General features: G+C 39.9%; 1 protein-coding gene across 2 annotated transcripts in view; it reads right to left on the reverse strand.

The window, feature by feature from the left end:
* The window catches only part of NTNG1 (netrin G1), a 385,394-nt gene that overhangs the window by 81,624 nt on the left and 284,588 nt on the right, over positions 1–19,182 (reverse strand). For both annotated transcript variants that reach the window (XM_012648511.1, XM_012648510.1), the window contains exon 4: positions 10,048–10,220. In XM_012648511.1, coding sequence (XP_012503965.1) covers positions 10,048–10,220 — 173 coding nt within the window. The remainder of the gene's footprint in view (positions 1–10,047; positions 10,221–19,182) is intronic.

A 19,182-nucleotide genomic window follows, 5' to 3' on the forward strand; every position in this document is an offset into this window, starting at 1 on the left:
ACTACTGATCACTGATCAACCCAAACTAGAAATCTAAATTTCTATTTCCATGTTTTGACTCTATCCTATGAACTGAATTTCAAGCTGAATGCAATTTCTGCAAAGGACTGCTGAATTCCTGACCCAACACTCCAGCAGACTATCTTTGCCACAGCGTGACAGTGAGCTGGTACTGAATCTTTATTTTTTTCCTTTGCAAATCCCCTGTTGAGTGAGGTACGATGGCAGCATCATAATTTTAGTATCAATTGCAGAAGCTCCAAATTTCCCCATGATTGAAAATCCTGCTCCATTGCAAGGAACCGCTTCCCTGTTGTAATCCATCAAAGAGAATGGAAGTTAGGATGGCAGGAAGAGACTTTTCATGTGTTTTCAAACTTACAGGGAGTTAGAGGGCCATGCATAATGCAAGGTGAAGTTCTCTGGGTGTTTGGCCAGACACAATGGAGAGCAAGCCTGCAAGACTGTTTGATGTAGTAGTTGAATACTTTAGAAAGACGCAGAAATTTTTCTATTCCTTTGGGGATACCAGTGCAGGGGAACAATGCTCATGCCAAGTATACAAACCTCACCAAACAAGGCTATTATGAGATTCTATTTTCCTCATGAAGATGTTTTCTATTACCTAACCTTGGATGCTTAAAATTCAGGCTTTTCCTCATTTTGTGGCTTACGATTTTTTGAGGTGCTGCCAGATGAATCACTTTCTGTTCCACTGCTGTAAAATGGGAATTGCTTAGAAAAGATTTTTCAACTGCTCATTTGAATAAATATTTTTGACTTTGAAAATATCTGAACACCAAGGGATGTCCATTAGTATATTTTCAAAAGTTATTTTTTCTTAGTGTTTCTTATTTTAATGTCCAAATACCTTGTTTTTGGTTCTCTACAGATAACTAAAGAATGTAGTAAACCCATCACATTCATTAAAAAGGCTACAGGTAAGCCATGAGAAATCCTTCAGATACTCAAGGAAATAAGACAGGAAGACCTAGAAATGAATTGCAAGAATTCATTTCGTGGAAGGTGGGGTGACTTTGGGGTCTGTAAGGAACGAATCAATGAATGCGATTCTATTTTACAACAGGCACTCTGCCCATAAGCCAAGGGAATGAGAGTCAGATTGTGCTGAGAAAATTTCTAGGCAATGTTGACAGTTTTTTAAACATTTCCTGTGAGGTGACAACTATTATGTAAAGAATATTTTTACCTTTAAAACTGAGCTCAGAAGTTATTTCTTCCCTTCATTCTCCATATCCCTGTAGGAGTTAGCTCCTCTCTCCTTTGTACAGGCCTCCATGATCAATTTATCAACTTAGTTTTTAATTGTTTATGTGTTTGCCTGACAAGTCTGAGGGGACAAGCTCCATGTCCTGGTCCTTTCTGTATCTCGCGTATCTGCACAGGACAATGCCTGATAATGGCAGAATTGCTCAATGTATATTTGAACAAAAATGTATTACCTGTTTCCATAATGGATTCTATCATTGTGAAAAATACTACTTTTGGTCAAAGTATGATTTTTTCACCTATAAAACATTACACTAAGACATTTCTTAGAGTTCAAGATTTATGAATATTAATTGTTAATACTAACATTAAATGTCTTTGAACACATCCTCCATTCTGATAGTAAGAGTTATATAATGTACAAATTCCTCTCACTGCTTTGCCTTCCATGAAATTCTGAGGCTCAGAGCTCAGCTTGATGCTCAACTGGGGAAACTGTTTAGCATTTTAATGTTTGGCCTATTTTCTTTCCATTCCTTTTCTCAGATCTTCCTTTTAAATTCCTATTTTGATACTCTTATTTGTATTTGTCTTTTTTCCTATCCCATCCAGGGGCAAATCCAGATTTTGTGGGATGTAAATTATATACAAATCTGAGAGCTCTCTTTAAGAGAAAGAATATAACATTAAAATATAAAGTTACATAGCAAATTGAATTCTTTTATTTAGAAGGAGTTCAGTGAGGGACCCTGATGTTTAAACTTCATTAACTTAAATCCACCTCTGAACAACCTCAAAATACTTGGGAAAGATAAACCAGATGATAGGTAGATAAAGAAGAAGGAAAGGAAGGAAGGAAGATACTAGATGAGCTAATTCAGGAAGAGTGATAAAAAATTGAGAGCTAAAAGGAATTTAAGAAATCATCTTATTCAACCATTTCATTTTACAGAGGAGGCACAAAGAGATGCAAGTGAGTTGCCCTTTATAGTTACCATCGGAGCCTGTGATTCCTCGTCCCTGTCTGAGACATTGCTAAGCTGGCACTGAGGAAATGAAGCACAGGTGTGCATGAGCTTTAATAGAAGTTTCTGCAATGCTCAGTATATATGTATAATAGCAATGCTTCTTCTAGAATACAAATGTTGCTTCAGCCAGAGACATACATACATGTTGAGTAAACCAGAAGGCCATTATGCCCCATGTGCCAATAAAATGAAAAGGTACTAGCCTTGTAGGCACTTGCAGTTATTCTCTCCTCAACCTGCCATTCCTGTTCCCATGTTTATTTTAATGTTTGTTCTAAGGGCATTCTGCTGCAATTAGAAGGATAAGAACCTAGTAGAATTATGTAATGTAGTAATGTGATATTTTCTTCTTCTTTTTAAAAAATCTTACTACCCTCCCACACCACGTAAATAGCTAAAGGGTACATAGTTAAGCTTAAGGAAGTCAACATGATGGAGATCTCAAAAATAAATACCTGATCTTCAGAAGCAGATGAATGCAGTGCTAAAAGCCATAACACCTTCTGAGCATCAATGGAAGTTTCAGAAACTTTTCATCAGGAAGGAAGTAGAAGGGATAAGGATTTGGCATGCTTCAAAATTACCACTGTTGTGGTAGATGATTTGAAAAAACCCATCAAGTAGGTGACTAGATCTTATGGCCAGACCGAAGCCATTGGGAGCTCTAACTCCGAAAGAAATTCCTGTAGCTGAAGAGGTAGGTAATGAGCAAGAAAACATTCTGCAGACTCATTTGTATTCCAGAGGAATTACTTCCAATGTCCTTCCAGCCTCAGCCCCTGGTTCAAACTGCGGTCGATGGGAGGTGCGGTGATCGTCTCCCAGGGACTTGAAAGTGAGGGAAGTAAGATTGCCTTCACAAGAGCACGCGTGAAATCACCGTATAAATGACCCAAACAGAGATGTCAGAGCCATGTTAGAGCAGTAGCAGGGCTTGGGGCCTGAGCGCGTGTGACAGACTGGACAGAGGTGACGTTGACCTGCCTCACTGTGTTAACATAACTGAAGAGTGGAAGAGCCAGCCAATCAAAATGCGGAGAAGGTGCGTCCTGAAACATACGGTGGCAGTGCTGTCCTGGCATGTCTCAGGGAGAGAGAGTGGCAACCTGTAAACTTCCAGACGTTCAGTGTCCTGCTGGCATGAGGGAGGCGAACCCAGTGTGGGATGGACATGGCAGGATGTTTCAGCCTGATGTGATTAACATTCACGTCATTTAGACCTCCTGATCCCGTGCTCACCGAGCAACCTTCTGATTATTATCTGGCCCTGCACGTAGACTTAATTACAGGAAGGAGAATACACTGGTCATAAGCACTTGACTAATCTGAACACCGTGGCTGTTATTTCACATTGTGGATGAATAAACAGGCATTTGGCCATAATATATCTCCCCATATAGCTGCTGTCTCCAAGGGGAGAATTTGGTGATCGTGGGCTGGATCTCAGTGAAAATGTAATGACCATAGCAACTAAGTTCATTGTGGTTTACCGTGTGCCTGGCACTGTCTAAATGCTTTGTGTTTTTTAATTCATTTAATTTTACGACAACCCTATGAAGTCAATAATCAGGCTGATTTTACAGATGGGGGAAACTCAAACACATAGAGGCTGAGTAACTTGCCCGAATTGTCTCAGTCAGTTGGGAAGGAAATTTGACCCAAAAGGTCCAGGTTCCAGAGTTTGGGCCCATAACCACCACTCTCTACTGTCTCTTAATTTATTGCAGGCCCAGAACTCTTATCTCCAGTTTTCAAATAAAAAAAAATTGTGAAACTGAAAGTTTTTCCAAAATATACCTGCAGTATAACCTAATGCGCTCTGAACTACCTATGTGGCAAAACTGGGATGGAACGGATATGAGCTTATTATTTATAGTCCTCCCCCATCCCAGTTGGTGAGAATAATATCTTTGCTGCAGAAATATTAAAATGATTGATTAAATGGTGCTGCCTAATATTCTGCTGTGGGTATTGTTGTAATATAATATATGTGCACTGTATTACCTTTCTAAAATCCTAAAAATTTTGAATTCTAAATTTTATCTGCTCCCACGTGCTTCAGATGAGGCACTGCGAACTGGTGGTTGTGCATAAGTAACTTGGTACTCTGGTTTTATATACTGGGCCTACAAGCTTGGTCATACACATACGAGGAAGAACTTCTCTCACTGGGCTGACAGAATTAAGGTTCTAAGCCTGAAAGGCTAGTGGTCAGACCTTTCTAGTGGTCAAGCCACCCAGGCAGTGAATGCCACTTAGGGAGGCCTGTGAAAACCAGCCAGCCAGTGTGCCATCTCCAAATGGTTGGATGGGCCATTTGCATCAGTGAGTCTTTTTCCTGTTGGACTTCCTCCAAGATCTCAGATGGTCTCTCACTGTAGGGGACTGAAGGCTCTTGTGTTAGAGCTGATGACCTGTGAAGGCCACATATTCCAGGAGACAAAAGCGGATCTACGGGAGGCCAGTATATCCTTGTGTACATTACAGGGGTATTAGGTTTATTTATCTCTTTGCCAAAATACTAATTCTACAAACATATATGAAGACCAAGAATAAAACATGGTCCCACACTTAGATTGATAATGTTTTAGTTCCTATAATCAGACAGACCTGACTTTAATCTTGCTCTGTTATGCATTAGTTGTGGGACCTTGGGACAATTTACTTAATCTTTCTCAGCCTGCATTTCCTTGTCTGTAAAATGGGGATAGTAAATAGCACACACCCCATTGGGATGTCGTGAGGATTTAAGCCAATAAAACACATAAAGCATTCCACAAAGTGTAAAAACCTATGGTAAACTTAATAAATGGTAGCTATCATTATTATCATAACTATGTTAGTCAACTAGTTGTAAGTCTACATACATTACCAAGATTCTAGACAGAAGAGTAATTGATTTTGCATAGGAGAGTCTAGGTAGGCTTCATTGAGGAGTTGGCATTGAGGAGCAGTCTTGAAAAATGAACAGAATTTCAACAGAGAGTGAAGACAAAGGTGCTTTGGGGAGAAGAAATGAGTTTAGTATCTGGTATGTTGGTATGTTAACCTTGAGATCTTTGCAGACAGCTGAAAAAAATTGTCTAGATTCATTAGAAAGATTGAAGCCAGAATTGGTTGATTACTAATAAATCAATAATACTAAGAAGCAAAACCACAAGAATAGATTGGAATGTCAAGGAAAAAACTTGGGGAACAGGCAGGGGTGGAGAACATGAAGATCATTAGTAATTAAAGAAGAGGAATCTTTGAAGGCAGAGAAATAACAAGCAGAGATCTGGGAGAGGGCAAGTTTAGAAAAGACTGACTTGTTCAAACAGGTATCAAAATGGAGCCTAAATCCCAATGGAGAACAGAGAAAGTTGTTCAAATTTCACCTGAGAAGGAATATAGTGCAACACGCATTCCTCGAGTCACGATATACCTGGATTCATATCCTCCCTCTCACTCTTCCTACCTGTGTAAACCTTAAACAAGATGCTTTTCTTCTGTAATCATAAGATCTCATGTATGTAAAATAAAAATAGTGGGATCTACCTTATAAGACTGTTGTGTTTAGAATGAACTAATATACGTAAAGCACTTAGGAAATTGTCTAGATAATGACACACACATGTGTGCACCTGGGAAAATATAAATTGGTCAATGCAAATTTAATACCAGAGAAAAGAATAGAACAATCATCAAATTACTTTCCATCACTCACAGGAGCTCTACATATTGTGTAACAATTCAAGTTGGATTTCTGAACAAACAAATAATGTCAAGGTCAGACCAATTTAATTTTCTTCCCTTGAAGAATATTAGACCTGTAGGTAAGAGAAAAGTAAAAGATTGAATGCAGCTGAACTAGCTGGGTTTTCTGTCTGTCTCCATGATTTTTCTACCAGTAGGCTGCAAGAAATTGTTTAGACCAGCATGTTCTCAAAAGAGGACAAGTTTCTTAAAAAGTTAAGTGGTTATTATTATTATTAAGTAGTTAGTTATTAAGTGTTCCATGAAACAAATAAGTTTGGGAAACATTGGGTAAAATATATTACTTTACTGTAGGACTTCTCAAATGTTTTCAATAACATAATGTGGATATCTGAGAATCAGTATAGTGTACAGCATTTTCCAAACTTATTTGGACATGGAATTCTTTCAAGGGTAGTAGAACAGAGTTTGAGAAGCACACATGTAGATACTGTATTATCTTTGCTGGAGCTATGGTTCCTACAGAGTGGTTACTAAGTTTTTAGTATCTATATGTAGAAAAATATTATGTGTTATTCCACAAGGATCAGAGTTTAAAGAGTGTTACTTAATGCTTTTATTAATGAGCTGGACAGTGGGGAATCAAGAGTACCATGATTAAGCACAAAGTTGGACAAAGTTGGACAGGAAATTCAAAGGGCATTCAATTAACAGGGAGAAGAAGAAAGATGTCTTTTCTATAAAACATAAGCTTTGTAAAAAAATAAGAAAAATATACTGATACACATGCATTGGCTTTAAAAGACCAAGAAAACACACTGGGTCTTGAATAAAAGCATGTGAATAAAAACATTATCACAAAAGTTATCTCTTCTGCCTCTACCAAGTGTATTGTATGAAAAGCACAGGGAAAGGTGGGGTGTCTCGCAGACTGGAGTGGTTATACTGCAGAGTGTTGGCCTTGTGTACTCTTCTTTCTTGGCGGTACATGCTTCATACAAAAGTGGCCTTGAGTTGCTCTGGAATGCAGGACCTCCAAAGCCTAATGACTCCCAACAAGGTCCCATCTAGGTTATCCCTGCACGATGGACTGTCTTCAGAAGGAGACCTTATAATTCCCTGCCATTATGAAGGCCTCCTTGTTCTCTTGCTAAAAGTTGTGGGGATGGACAGAAACTCACCATCCTATTCAAAAAGTATCCTGGCAGCTTGAGATTCTGCTAAATCTAGAGATTATCTAATAATATGAGTGGCATTTCTAGGCCACTGAAGGGTCAATGTTGAAGGACCAGAAGTTGCAGCTCCTCCTGTTTTACTTCGTAGGTTTTGTATTTTTATATTAGGAGATGATATATCTTAAATACCCCTGACTTAGATAACTGACTCTTAATGTACTAACTAGAGTCCTGTGAGTGTGTGTGTGCACGTGCATGCTCTCTGTGTGTAAGAAAAAGCCAATATGAAATAAAAACTACAAAAGAGCTTAAAGTCCTGTGCTCGGCTTGAAGTACCACACTGATGAATTAGAGGACTTCCAGGGGAGGCAACCAGGTAAGAGACATGAAAACATTATCACATGAAAAATAAAGTTGACAATGGTTAACCTGGAGAAGACGTGAAACTGGGGTCAATATAGTTCTTTTACTACTTAAAAAGAGATATGTGGTTAGAAATTAGGAGACACTCAATATTGATGTTAATAAGTAACTTTTATCCTAAATAAAACAGTCCAACAATGGATAAGACTGTCTTATAAAAAATCCTAAAAAATAAAATTCTTTTTGAACACTTATTTTGTGACAGGTGTTATGCCAAACACATTACATGAATTATCACAGCCAATCCTCTCAAAACCCCTGTGAGGTAAGAACTGTTATTGTTCGCACATTACAAATGGGAAGGAAGCAGCGTTGGAGAGGTTAGCTTACTTCCTCAAGGTCACACAGCTAGTGAATGGAGGAACTGGGATTTGATCCCGCAACTTGTGCACCAAACTACTACATTGCTTACTTCCCTCCTTAGAGGTTTTAAAGCACAGTCTGATGTGCAGAGATTTAGTTGAAGGGGTTCTTTCCATTGCAAGGATGGACCACTGCAGATAATTTCTAAAATCTTTCTTATAGTATCTGCCACACTGAAACACTGGATTGAACCCCCTTGGCCATTGGGTCCATCTGTCACCTTCTTACTTTAACAGAGATGAGAAAAGGTCCAAAAAAGCCTAGAGGAAGCCAGTAAAAACTAAGGGATGGATGGACAATTGGACCTGCAAGGAAAACTGAATGAGGTTTCATTCTTTTGACCAGGTGGTGACTTGGTGATCCTCAATATGCAAACACTTAGGGATATGTAAGTCATTTCCATGGAGAATATAGCAAGAAATCCATTTCAGTGAGAAATCTTGGCTGAAATAAGAAAGTCTTCCCCATGAAAATGTCCTGAAATGAACAAACACTTTGAAGCACTGTTACGGGGTGAAGACCAGGGTCATGTTAGAACAGAAGATGATGCCTTCCACAACAGCCCAGCCCAGCTGCCTCTGCAGGGCTGTGGGCAAGTTGGCCTGCCCGAGGATGAGCCAGAGCGCCAGCCAGTGTTTGTGAACCTCGTTCTCTTCGAGCCTGCCCCACTAAAGCAGCAGTAGACACTGAAAAGGAAATCTGGGCCATTTTCACTCTGGGAAAGCTTTAAACTAAATTTGACAACTGTGGTCATGGGGGTTCTTCGGTGGCCAGCCACAGGGGATTGCAACAAATAACCTTGCAAGATCCCTTCTGAGTTCACGCGTCTGGCCCTCAACAATTGAGGAAAGGTCAGAGTCTCCATTAATAAAATTGCCTTGAAAAATCAACATTTCTGCTCAACAGAGTTTTAATGTATTAATTTTAAGAGCAAGAAGTCAGTTTTTTCTTTAACACAGAAAGAAAATGAATACTCTTACAAAGAAGGATTTTTTTTAACTTTTGGAAGGATATTTTTCCTGCTTCATAGAAATTTTATCATAATTTCATGCCCCCACACTTCGTGGCTTGTTACTTGGTCCATCACTCTTACATTTAACTTGATAAGGTCCTGGTGCCTGTGATATTGGTTTTTAGGTTTGGTTTCTCACAGCTGCTCCTTTGAAGTGGCTGATAACATTCTTAGCCTTGCACGGAGCCAGTGGCTTTTTAAGTTCTCATTCTCCTGTGCTCACTGTCCTGCTGCTTCTTTTAGTTCTCACTGAATGGGTATATTCTAATCTCTTCCTTTTCTACTTTTTGAAGATGGCAAACCTTGGGCTTTTGCAGGTGGTTAATTGGTCCATGCATGGAATTGGGCAAATTGTTCAGGAACTAATCACTTTTCTCCTTGAGTATGTCAGAGCCTGTTTTCCTAGGGATAATCTGGGATTTCAGTGGGGCACACGTGTGAGTGGTAATGGGGCATCTCACACGGTTCCTATAAACACAGATAATGCCTGAGCTCTTTCACATCCTCACAAAAATCTCTTTTCTTAATGTGGTGCCCACACGCCTACAGGCGTACCCGCTACCTAAGACTGATCTCTACTCGCAGGGCGCATGGCAGGTATGGCGCAACTGCTGGGATTTGGAAAAAGCCAATTATTTTACTGGGCAAAGTTAGGGCCTAGCTAAAACTGGAAAGGGAAGCATTTTCTGGATAAAGCATCTCTTTGGTTACCCAGTATAGAAAATACGATTGTGAACATTCAGAGAATTTCTGAAAGGATCTTTATGGCTAAAATTAAATTAGAGTTGAAAGTTGTCAAGGCCTTATTTTAATAGCAAATTAACTTGGGGGAGGAAAAAAATCACCCCTTGTCCCATCTACTTAGAAAAAATTGCTTCTGTGATTTCAAGAATCATTTCCCAACACACTTAATGTGAATGATAGGAGACTGAATTTAACAGATGATCAGCGTGCCAAAACATGCTCATGAGTGGTAAAATAGGGCCTAAAACATTAGCTGCATTTTGAAAAGGAATGAAACAACCGGTAGGAGGAGTAAAATCACATTGCAGGTGAAATTAGAGGCAGTATCAGCTCGTTGTGCACAAGGAATATGGTGCTGTCCCGCAAAGTTACTCACAGGTATTTGCAGTGCCTTTGGGGATGGGGAGATACGAGCCTGGACTCCAAGGTCGGCCCTGATAATTCTTCTTGCATTTCCCACAGTCTGGACCTGTAGTGTTGTGCTCACATTCGCACGTCAATTTGCTGTTGTCGTACACACACACGGTGGCGTGGAGATTACACTTGCACCTGGGCGGAGGAGAGACAAAGAATTCATCGTCAGTCAAGCTGGCCTTAGCGACCACGGAGGCTTTCCGGGTCTGTCTCCCAGGCTTGTGGCTTCCAAACCGTGTGCTGCTTAGTGATACATAGAGGCGTTTGGTAAAATGTAGATTTGCAGGCCCAGCGCTCAGAATATTTTCAACAAGTGCCTTTTGGTGTGGGCTTGTTATGATGCAGTCTGTCCTCACACTGTGCTTTGGAAATACTACCAGTCAGTTCAGTGGAGGCCTGAAGCTCCCACCAAACAACTGTGCTCCATAATAAAGGGTTTCCCAGCAGGTGTCCAAAATATTGCCACTACTGAGAGGTTTTCCTGTGATATTATTGAACTGATGTCAATTTCATCTGGGTTTCATCCAGGTTTAAAGAACAATGTTATCTTCTTTTTTTCTTTAAATCAGTAGGACAATTCTTATTTGTTTAAAAAAAATGATAGCCATTAAAAGAGTTTGCTACTGAGACTTATTTTTATAAACCCAAGAGGTTATAATCAAGTGTTCTCATTCTGGGCTCTAAAATGACATTTTCTCAAATCAGAAGAGGTTTTCTGCTAAGGCCTCTAACTGACCTGAGGAGAGGTGAGGCAGTAACCCTCAGACACAGCACTCACTGCAGATCAGGTGATCACAAAGACCTCTCAGAAACAGGCCAAACTACTCTAATGAAAGATGCTTAGAATCCTGGAAAATAATAAAAAACAACCCTTTGTGTGGCAGGGGTTTGAAGTCATTAGCAAAGGCCTTGCCTTTGCTGCCTGTAATAAAGCTGTGACATATGAGAGGCAACGATGGAATACGCAATTTCTACAAAAATACATCCCCATATCCAAAGTTTTTGACCATAAAATTGCAAAGGCCAACTTGATATTTGTTGAGGCAGCAGGTTATAAATTGTACCACGCCAAGCATGGGTCACATCCTCTGGAAAAGTAAAACCTAAGTTGACAGAATGACCACGACCCGAGGTCAGAATAACATTTGTGAGGAGAGATGTGTCCGTACAAAGGGGAGAGCGTGGCACCCCGGTTGGGGGATAAAGTACCAAGATGGGGCGTGAGTTAGAACCTGAAAATATGTGTGCCTGTGTGTATGTGTGTGTATGTTTTAAAACAAACTGGCCTCTTCCAGAAACTAGGATAAAAACACAGAAACTCAAGTTTCACAAAGTTTCATCTACTTCGAGTTTCTTTTGAAGCAGATGTCATGAACTGGGAAAAAATAACAGAATACTGTCTCTTAGGTAGGAAAATGAGATTCTTTAACATCTCTGGTGACGGCTTCTCTGATGTCTGTACAGCAATGGCCAGGTTTCTCTTTTGTGCATTGATGATCTGTTTGGAACACTGACCCCTACTTAAGACAAGGAAGGAAAGGAATGGCTAAGACTATTACTGAGAGATACTGGGATTTCTTCCAACTAAAAGGTGTAGCCCCTAAAGCAATGACCATCTCTGGGGAAGCCAAGCTTCAGCTACGTTAGATATCTACTACTATTTATAATATTTCTAGCTACACTCTACCCTTCGTATACTTATAAATTATAATAAGCTAGAAAGCTACTATTTAAATAATACCTGTTCAACTTAGACACATAAATGTTACCTTTGAAAATTAACATTTGTACATTCTCTTAAAAAGGCAAGAGAAAAATAATTCAGTTAAATAGACAGTGTTTAATTATGTGCTAGGTTCTACAACAACCTCCTATATGCAGGGAATTACTTGTGCTAGGTTGCTTATTAAAAGATCTCTCTCCTTCCAACATTACCGCCTTTATTTATGGGTGTGTTTATATATAGGAAGATGTTTGAAACCTAAGTGATAGAAGCGCCAGCTTATATTGATTTAGCACCATATCTGCTGTTAACAATTCCAAATGAGGAAATGAACAATGTGACCCCAAAGAATATGCTGGTTTCATGTGCGAAGACTAAAAATGCAAGTAGTAATTGTAAATTGGGTTATATATCTTGTGACTGTTAATACTTTCATACTTGTAGCTGCTCTCTGAGTTACAGGCAATTTCCATTCTAAAGATATCATATTAGCTGAGAAAATATTCTTTGAATAACAAAAGAAGGTAAAAGGAGAATAGATGAATGTTTAGTCTTATTTTTCTCAGATTTCTTCCAATTAATGGCTCATTCTCACCTGCCCAAAAGCTTATTAATCATTCAAGGCTCAACTCAATTCATAACCCTTCCCTGAAATCTATCCTGACCACTGTAGACACCCTGAGCTCTACTTTTATGACTTCCTTAAATGCTTCTGTGTGTTTGGTCTGGTTAATTGTTATTAAAGGCTCTTTGTGCTTTTAAAGTTTCGTGCTCGTTGCATAAGTTTCTCCCATCTTCTGCGCGTACCTGGTCGTGTTCTCCAGCTACCTCCTTAGCACTCTCCTTTCCCTTCCTGAGTTTTCTACACTTACCATCTGTTTTTTCACCTCCCACTCACTCAGTCTTTCCAACTGACCACAGACTCTCTTGCCAAGATCACCCATGACCTCCTTGTTGAAAATCCAGTGGATACTTTTCCTTCCCTTGTTTGATCTGTCAGGGGCATTGACCTCAGACCACTCCCTTTCTTCTGACCCTCTCCCTGCTGATACCCAAGCTCATTTTCAAGATCCTCTTCCATCTGTTCTTTACCTGTGCTGTTTTTGGGTTTTTGGCCAGAACAGTCAGGACACTCTCCCTGGGCACACTTATCTAGGCTGTCCCTTCATTCTCTCTGTGGTCCTGAACTTCCTTTGAGTTATTGACCTTTTAAAGCAAGTTCGTATTACCTCCCTTTCCCCCAATAAATGTATATTTTATATATATAAATATTTATTATTTTAAGCTCAAAAATTTGAAAAAAATTTTAGGAGATGCAGAGATTGTCTATTACCTGAGGGATCCATAGAACCCCCTCCCTCCATGATACTAAACGAAGACTATCTGGTCACCATATCGCTAAGTCCAGGATCTGTATCTCCATCACGGATCTCTCTCCTGGGCTTCAGATTTATTCACCAAAATACCTCCTGGACACATCAAACTCCTCGTGTCCCAAACTGAACTCTTTGGCTTCCCTCCTCACCTACTCCTCCCTGTTTTTTCTATCTCAGTAAATTGTACCACCTTCTGCCCAGTTGGCCAAGAATGACTCTCTTTTCTCCTTTTCCTATTACATCTGATCTGTCATCACTCAGTCTCTCACCAAGTCCACAGATGCCTCTTCCTTGATTATTTCTCAGATCCACCCTGTAATTGCAATTATCACTTCCTTAGTTGAGATCATCATCATCTTTGATCTGGTTTATTATAATCACTTCTCAACAGAATTTAGTGTTCCAGCTGTGTTCCTCTCTAACCAGTCTCAACACAATAGTCAAAGCAACCTTTTACACAAACATATGTGGATGCGCCTGGCTTAGAACCATTGTAAGATTTCCCAGTGTTCCCCAGAGAAAGTCCAAGCTCTGTAACATGGCTTGCGAGTCCCTTTGCAACTTGAGTCTTGTTCCTTCTCCAGCTTCATTTGTACCACTCTTAACTCTATATTTAGTTCTTCAAACTTTGCCTTCAGGTAATCTTATAAGCTGTTTCTTCTGCATGCAACATTCTACTCTCCCATCCCCACCTCTTTTATCTAGAAAATTTTTCCCTTCGAATGTTAACTTGGATATCACAGTGCCTGACTCCTAATTGATATTCAGAAAACATCAGCAGATCAACTATCTGAATGCTTCTCTGACCCACCAAGATGCCTTTCCTATGTGCTCCTATGACATAGGGCAAGGCTAATTGCATACTAAAGCTCATACTATCTCTGCTGCAGATGTAGGCTGTATTTTAATTGTTTATTCTTCTGTCACCCTCACTAGAGGATAAACTCCTAGGAGGCAGCAGTCATGTCTGCCTTATTTATGGTAACATCACCAACACATGACAAGGTGCTTGGAACATAAGTGCTCAAAATATATTTGATAATTAAACAAATTAATAAGAAACGAGTAGACTTCTTGGAAGCAGGAACTTCATGTGCATGTTCTACTATGTTCTACTAGCATAGCAACGGAGTAACAGTAGAGAATTAATAGACATCATACTAAATCAAACACTCCATCATGTGTGCTGAAAACTGCCACATGCCCTCATCATTGGTTTTCATAACAACTCTATAAAATTTGTGAGATGTTGTAAACCCAATTTAATTTAAGTTAAACTCCAGAGGATTTAGCAGGCAACCGAAACCTAAAACAAGAGCATCCTAAAACAATGCCTGAAAAACCCAGGAAAAGAACACATCTTAGCGGGGAGGAAAAAGAAAGCATTTGCTTAGCATAATTACTCTGGAATGTGCATCCTTTAGGTTCAACTCCTCATGCAAAGACGACTAGCCCTGTTCAGCTGAAGTCTGGGGAGCATTGCTTGAGTACTGGCTAAAACTGTAACTTCCCTGACAGTAAATCTGGTGACCTAGCTCAGCTTTTGGGCTGTCTTTCCCCAGTCATTACGACAACAGCTGTGCTGGGGCTGAGCACCGAGAGTGGACGCTGAGGCTCCAGGAGATTGGCCTGTGTTTGCAAATGGTTCCCTTTCATTTTCCACAGCTCAGTTTATCCTCACCTCCCCCATTCCAATTAGAAACTAAAATCTGTTATTTAGAGCCCTTGCCAGAGTGGCTTTTCCTCCAGTGGGGGAAGAAACGGATTTCACAATGCTGGGAGATTGCTGTTGTCAACTCCTGGTGTTGTGACTTCTGGCCTTGTGATAGGTGGAGGGCAGATTTCTCTGACATTCCACTTGTCTCATTATCCGTTTCCATGGCCATCCAGCTCCCTCGTCTACTGTCACATTAGGCAGGGGAGGAACTGTACAAGTGGAGACCTACGAGCCTTCGCCAGCAGTCACGGATTCTGTTTACACACATGTAGCTCATACCAAGACAATGCAGATACAACTAATTGACTTGTGCGTATGTTGAAGATCCACTTTTGTGCAAGTGACACACAGCAGACACTGTCAAATAAGGGCATCACTAAAACAGACTTTTAAGTGTGAGCTCTAGTCTATGATGCAAACTTCATGAACACCAGTGTGTTCTTGCTTTCAACCAGATCTGCACTTCCTGTATTTTAGTGACCAGCTGTCACAAGTCAATTTAATCTTGCTTATAAAAAGGCTCCAACATTTAGTTCTGTGCCACCTGCCAGTAGGTATGAAAAACCTATACCGTCTGCCTCATTCTTCTTTATAACTTAATATATCTATTCTGGGAAGTGTGTTATCCACCAGAATTTCCTGTGAGTTAGAGGTCTGTATAGCCTATTACTAATGTTTCAAGTAGAGGTAATGAGACCAAAAAGTTAGAAACTGGTCCTTTGTGAAGCAAAACAGGAAGGGAGGCCAGACTTGCTGCTTTGCAGGTCAGGGTCTTGGCTACTTTTGCACCACAGGAGGATTTATCGTGAAGTGAATGAAGTTTAGCTTCGGGGCCCTTCCAAGTCTCGGAGAAGGACCCTAGCCATATGTTCACATGGTCATATGCTTTGGCATAATTTGCACAATTAAGATATTATTTATTTTTATTAACTAGGATTTTTTTTTTTATTAATGAGGCCCCCAGATCCCCCACTCCCAAAGATCATGAGTGTTAGGCATTACAAAACCTGAATCAGCCCCTGGTTGCACCTTCTACCTTGGATTGACACTAGCTATATGAATGTTTTTAGAAAATGTGTTAGCACAAATATTGGAGCTGTGTAAATATCTTTCTTAAAAGGTGATAAATTATACAATGCCTCTCACATACTTTCTCTGCCTTTGCAGCTCCTTGACTTTTTTCTTCACATAATTTCTGGTTCCCGCCTCAACATATTATTAGAAATGGGAGATATGCAGCAATATAAACTAGAGACTATGAGTTATGACACTAGAATCGGACAGCCTGAGTCCAAATCCCACCTTTCCCACTTGCTGTGATGGGTGGATAAGTAACTCCACAACTGAACAGTGCCAACATGGCCGAATACTTCTAAGCACTTGGCATTGTACTAAGTGCTTTTCTTTCTGCGTATTTCACACATTATTTCATACAAACCTTACAATAATCCCATGTGATTGGCACTAATGATTACAGATGATGCGTTTGAATATTGAGGGGTTAAGAATCCCAGCTAGTGCAAGATGGAGCAGAAATTTGGACCATGGGAAACCTGTCTCCAGAACTCTGCTCTTACAACCACAGAGGCCATTCTGTCTTCCTAAGCATGGCTAAGCCTCAGCTGCTTCTTCTGTAAAATAGGAACAACAAAGGACAGTCATGGGGATTGAATGAGATAAAGCATGTAAGCCATTAGGGTAGTATCTGACACAAAGTTCTTAATAAATTTTAGTTTCGATTATTATTATTTCTGTAATTACTATGGCTACTGCTACTGACATGGGCTGAGTCCTTCTGTAAATATTAATTAGTGGCATATTCTGTGGATAGCGCCACAAAAAGTCTCTTTGGAATTGAAAAAAAAAGACAACACATAGTCCTAATCTCCAAGAACATACAATCTGTCGCGTACAGAAGATGAAACATACATACATAGAATAACTACAGACCATTAGATACTCTCTGTATCTAATCATGACAACATAGGGAAGTAGGGTAAGAGCACTTAGTTGTCTCTTGATTGACGATGATGCGTTTGCACTGAAGAGTCAGAGGGACAGCCTCTACCACTGAAGGGAGGTGGGAGAAAGAGCATCAGCACTCACCAAGGCCCACTGTACACATGGAACTGTAAGAGATGCTTTATGTACATCATTTCATCTCATCCTCATTATTACCCTAAGAAGGAGGTATCATTGTCTGTTATTTTCGGATGCAACAAGTCTGGCTGAGAGCAGTAAAGGAAATTGCTCGAAGAAATACGACACTGGGAAGCGGTAGGCAAGAGCGAATTGCAAAGGCCACATCTTTCTAGGGCATCGCTCTATCTGAGACCAGAACAAAACAAACTGGTTCATATAAGGATTAGGACAACGGTTCTAGACCATGATGTTAATACTTACGCTCTAAAGTTGCTACTAAAAGTGTGGTCCATAGATCAGCAGCTTCAGTATCACCAGAGGGCTTGTTAGAAATCTCAGATCTCTCCCAGACTCACTAAATCAGAATCTGCATTTTAACAAGATCCCCAGGTAATTTATATGCACAGTAAGGTTTGCGAAGCACTGCAGAGCTCACCAGTAAGTCAGAGTTCTGATGATGAACAGAAAACTGAAATATGGGGTGAACTTTATGCAAACCTTCTCCTTTCCATCAGTATTCTGTTGGGAAATCTTTGGCTTAAACTGGACTAACACTAATTGAACTGACAAACTGAGCTGACCATTTTGTTTGTAAGTTCTGTCAAATCTATTGATTGGTGTATTCATATAAAAATTAAACAATTTAACTATATTAAAATGGTTTATATAATACTTACTCATCAAAATGGTATTTACACCCAGAACTCTATATTAGAAACTCTAACAACTGAAATATAAAATGACAACCTAATGAGAAAATGGGTGAAGGATCTGAATATATATTTCTCCAAAGAAGATATACAAATAGCCAATAAGCACATGAAAAAATGCTCAACATCATTAGTCATTAGGGAAATGCAAATCAAAACCACAATGAGATACCACTTCACACCCACGAGGATGGATATAATAAAAAAATATGGACAATAACAAATGCTGGCAAGGATGTGGAGAAATTGGAACTCTCACACGTTGTTGTTGGGAGTGTAAAATGGTATAGCCCACTTTGGAAAACAGTCTGGCAGTTCCTCACAAAGATAAACACAAAGTTATCATATGATCCAGCAATTTCACTCCTAGGTATTTACCCAAGAAAACTGAAAACATGTCCACATAAAAACTTGTATGTAAATGTTAATAGCAACATTATTCATAATAGCCAAAAAAGTGGACACAACCCAATGTCCATCAACTGGTGAATGGATAAACAAAATGAGGTGTATCCATACAATGGAATATTACTATGCCATAAAAGGAATAAAAGTGAAAGAAGTCAGCCACAAAAGGCCACATAACACATGATTTCCTTTATATAAAATGCCCAGAATAAGCAAATCTATAGAGACAGAAAACAGATTAGTAGCGGCTGCCGCGAGCTGCGGGGAGGGTAAATGGGGAGTGACCGTTAATGGATAAGGGCTTTCTTCTTTTTGAATGATAAAAATATTCTGGAATTAGATAGTGGTGACAGTTGCACAACTTTTTGAATATACTAAAACCCACTAAATTGTACATTTAAAAGAATAAAAAAATCCAAAGAAATATAGTATTTATATAAAATTGAATAGAAAACAGTGGATAAGAGTTTGAGCTTTGGAATTACACAGCCCTGCTTCCGCAGGAAACTTAGGCAAGTTCCTTAAGCTCAGTTTACTTCCTCTGTATAATGAGGATAATAAAATACCTACCGTAGGGATTGTTGAGAGCATTAAATGATATGATACAATGAGGCCGAGACTGCTAATTGATGCATTCTTCTTTTTTTCCACAGCAGTACAGTTTTAGCTGGGTACAAGGCCACCAGTATAAGGACCATGCTTTCTAACACCTTCTCTAGCTGGGTGTGGCCATGACCATGGTCTGGCCATTGGGATATGAACAGGGGTGGTGTCTGACATTCTTGCTGTGTCCTGGTGAGGCAGACTCCATCCTCCATTTCTCATTTACTTCTGGGAGCATGAACACAGTGTTGAGCCATCTTGGATCACATGGACTATGACAGAAATGGGAAAGAGGCAGGGTGGGGGCGATGTGCCCCGGCACTCAGACGGCCTCCACTGCAGTCGGGGAAGGTGGATCGAAGCCGCTGTGTGGAGCAGAGGCCACCAACCTAGCCCTGGGGCACTGTTAACACGAATT

The sequence above is a fragment of the Propithecus coquereli genome, unplaced genomic scaffold (genome assembly GCF_000956105.1).
Source record: "Propithecus coquereli isolate 6110/MARCELLA unplaced genomic scaffold, Pcoq_1.0 Scaffold289, whole genome shotgun sequence".
Taxonomy (NCBI): Eukaryota; Metazoa; Chordata; class Mammalia; order Primates; family Indriidae; genus Propithecus; species Propithecus coquereli.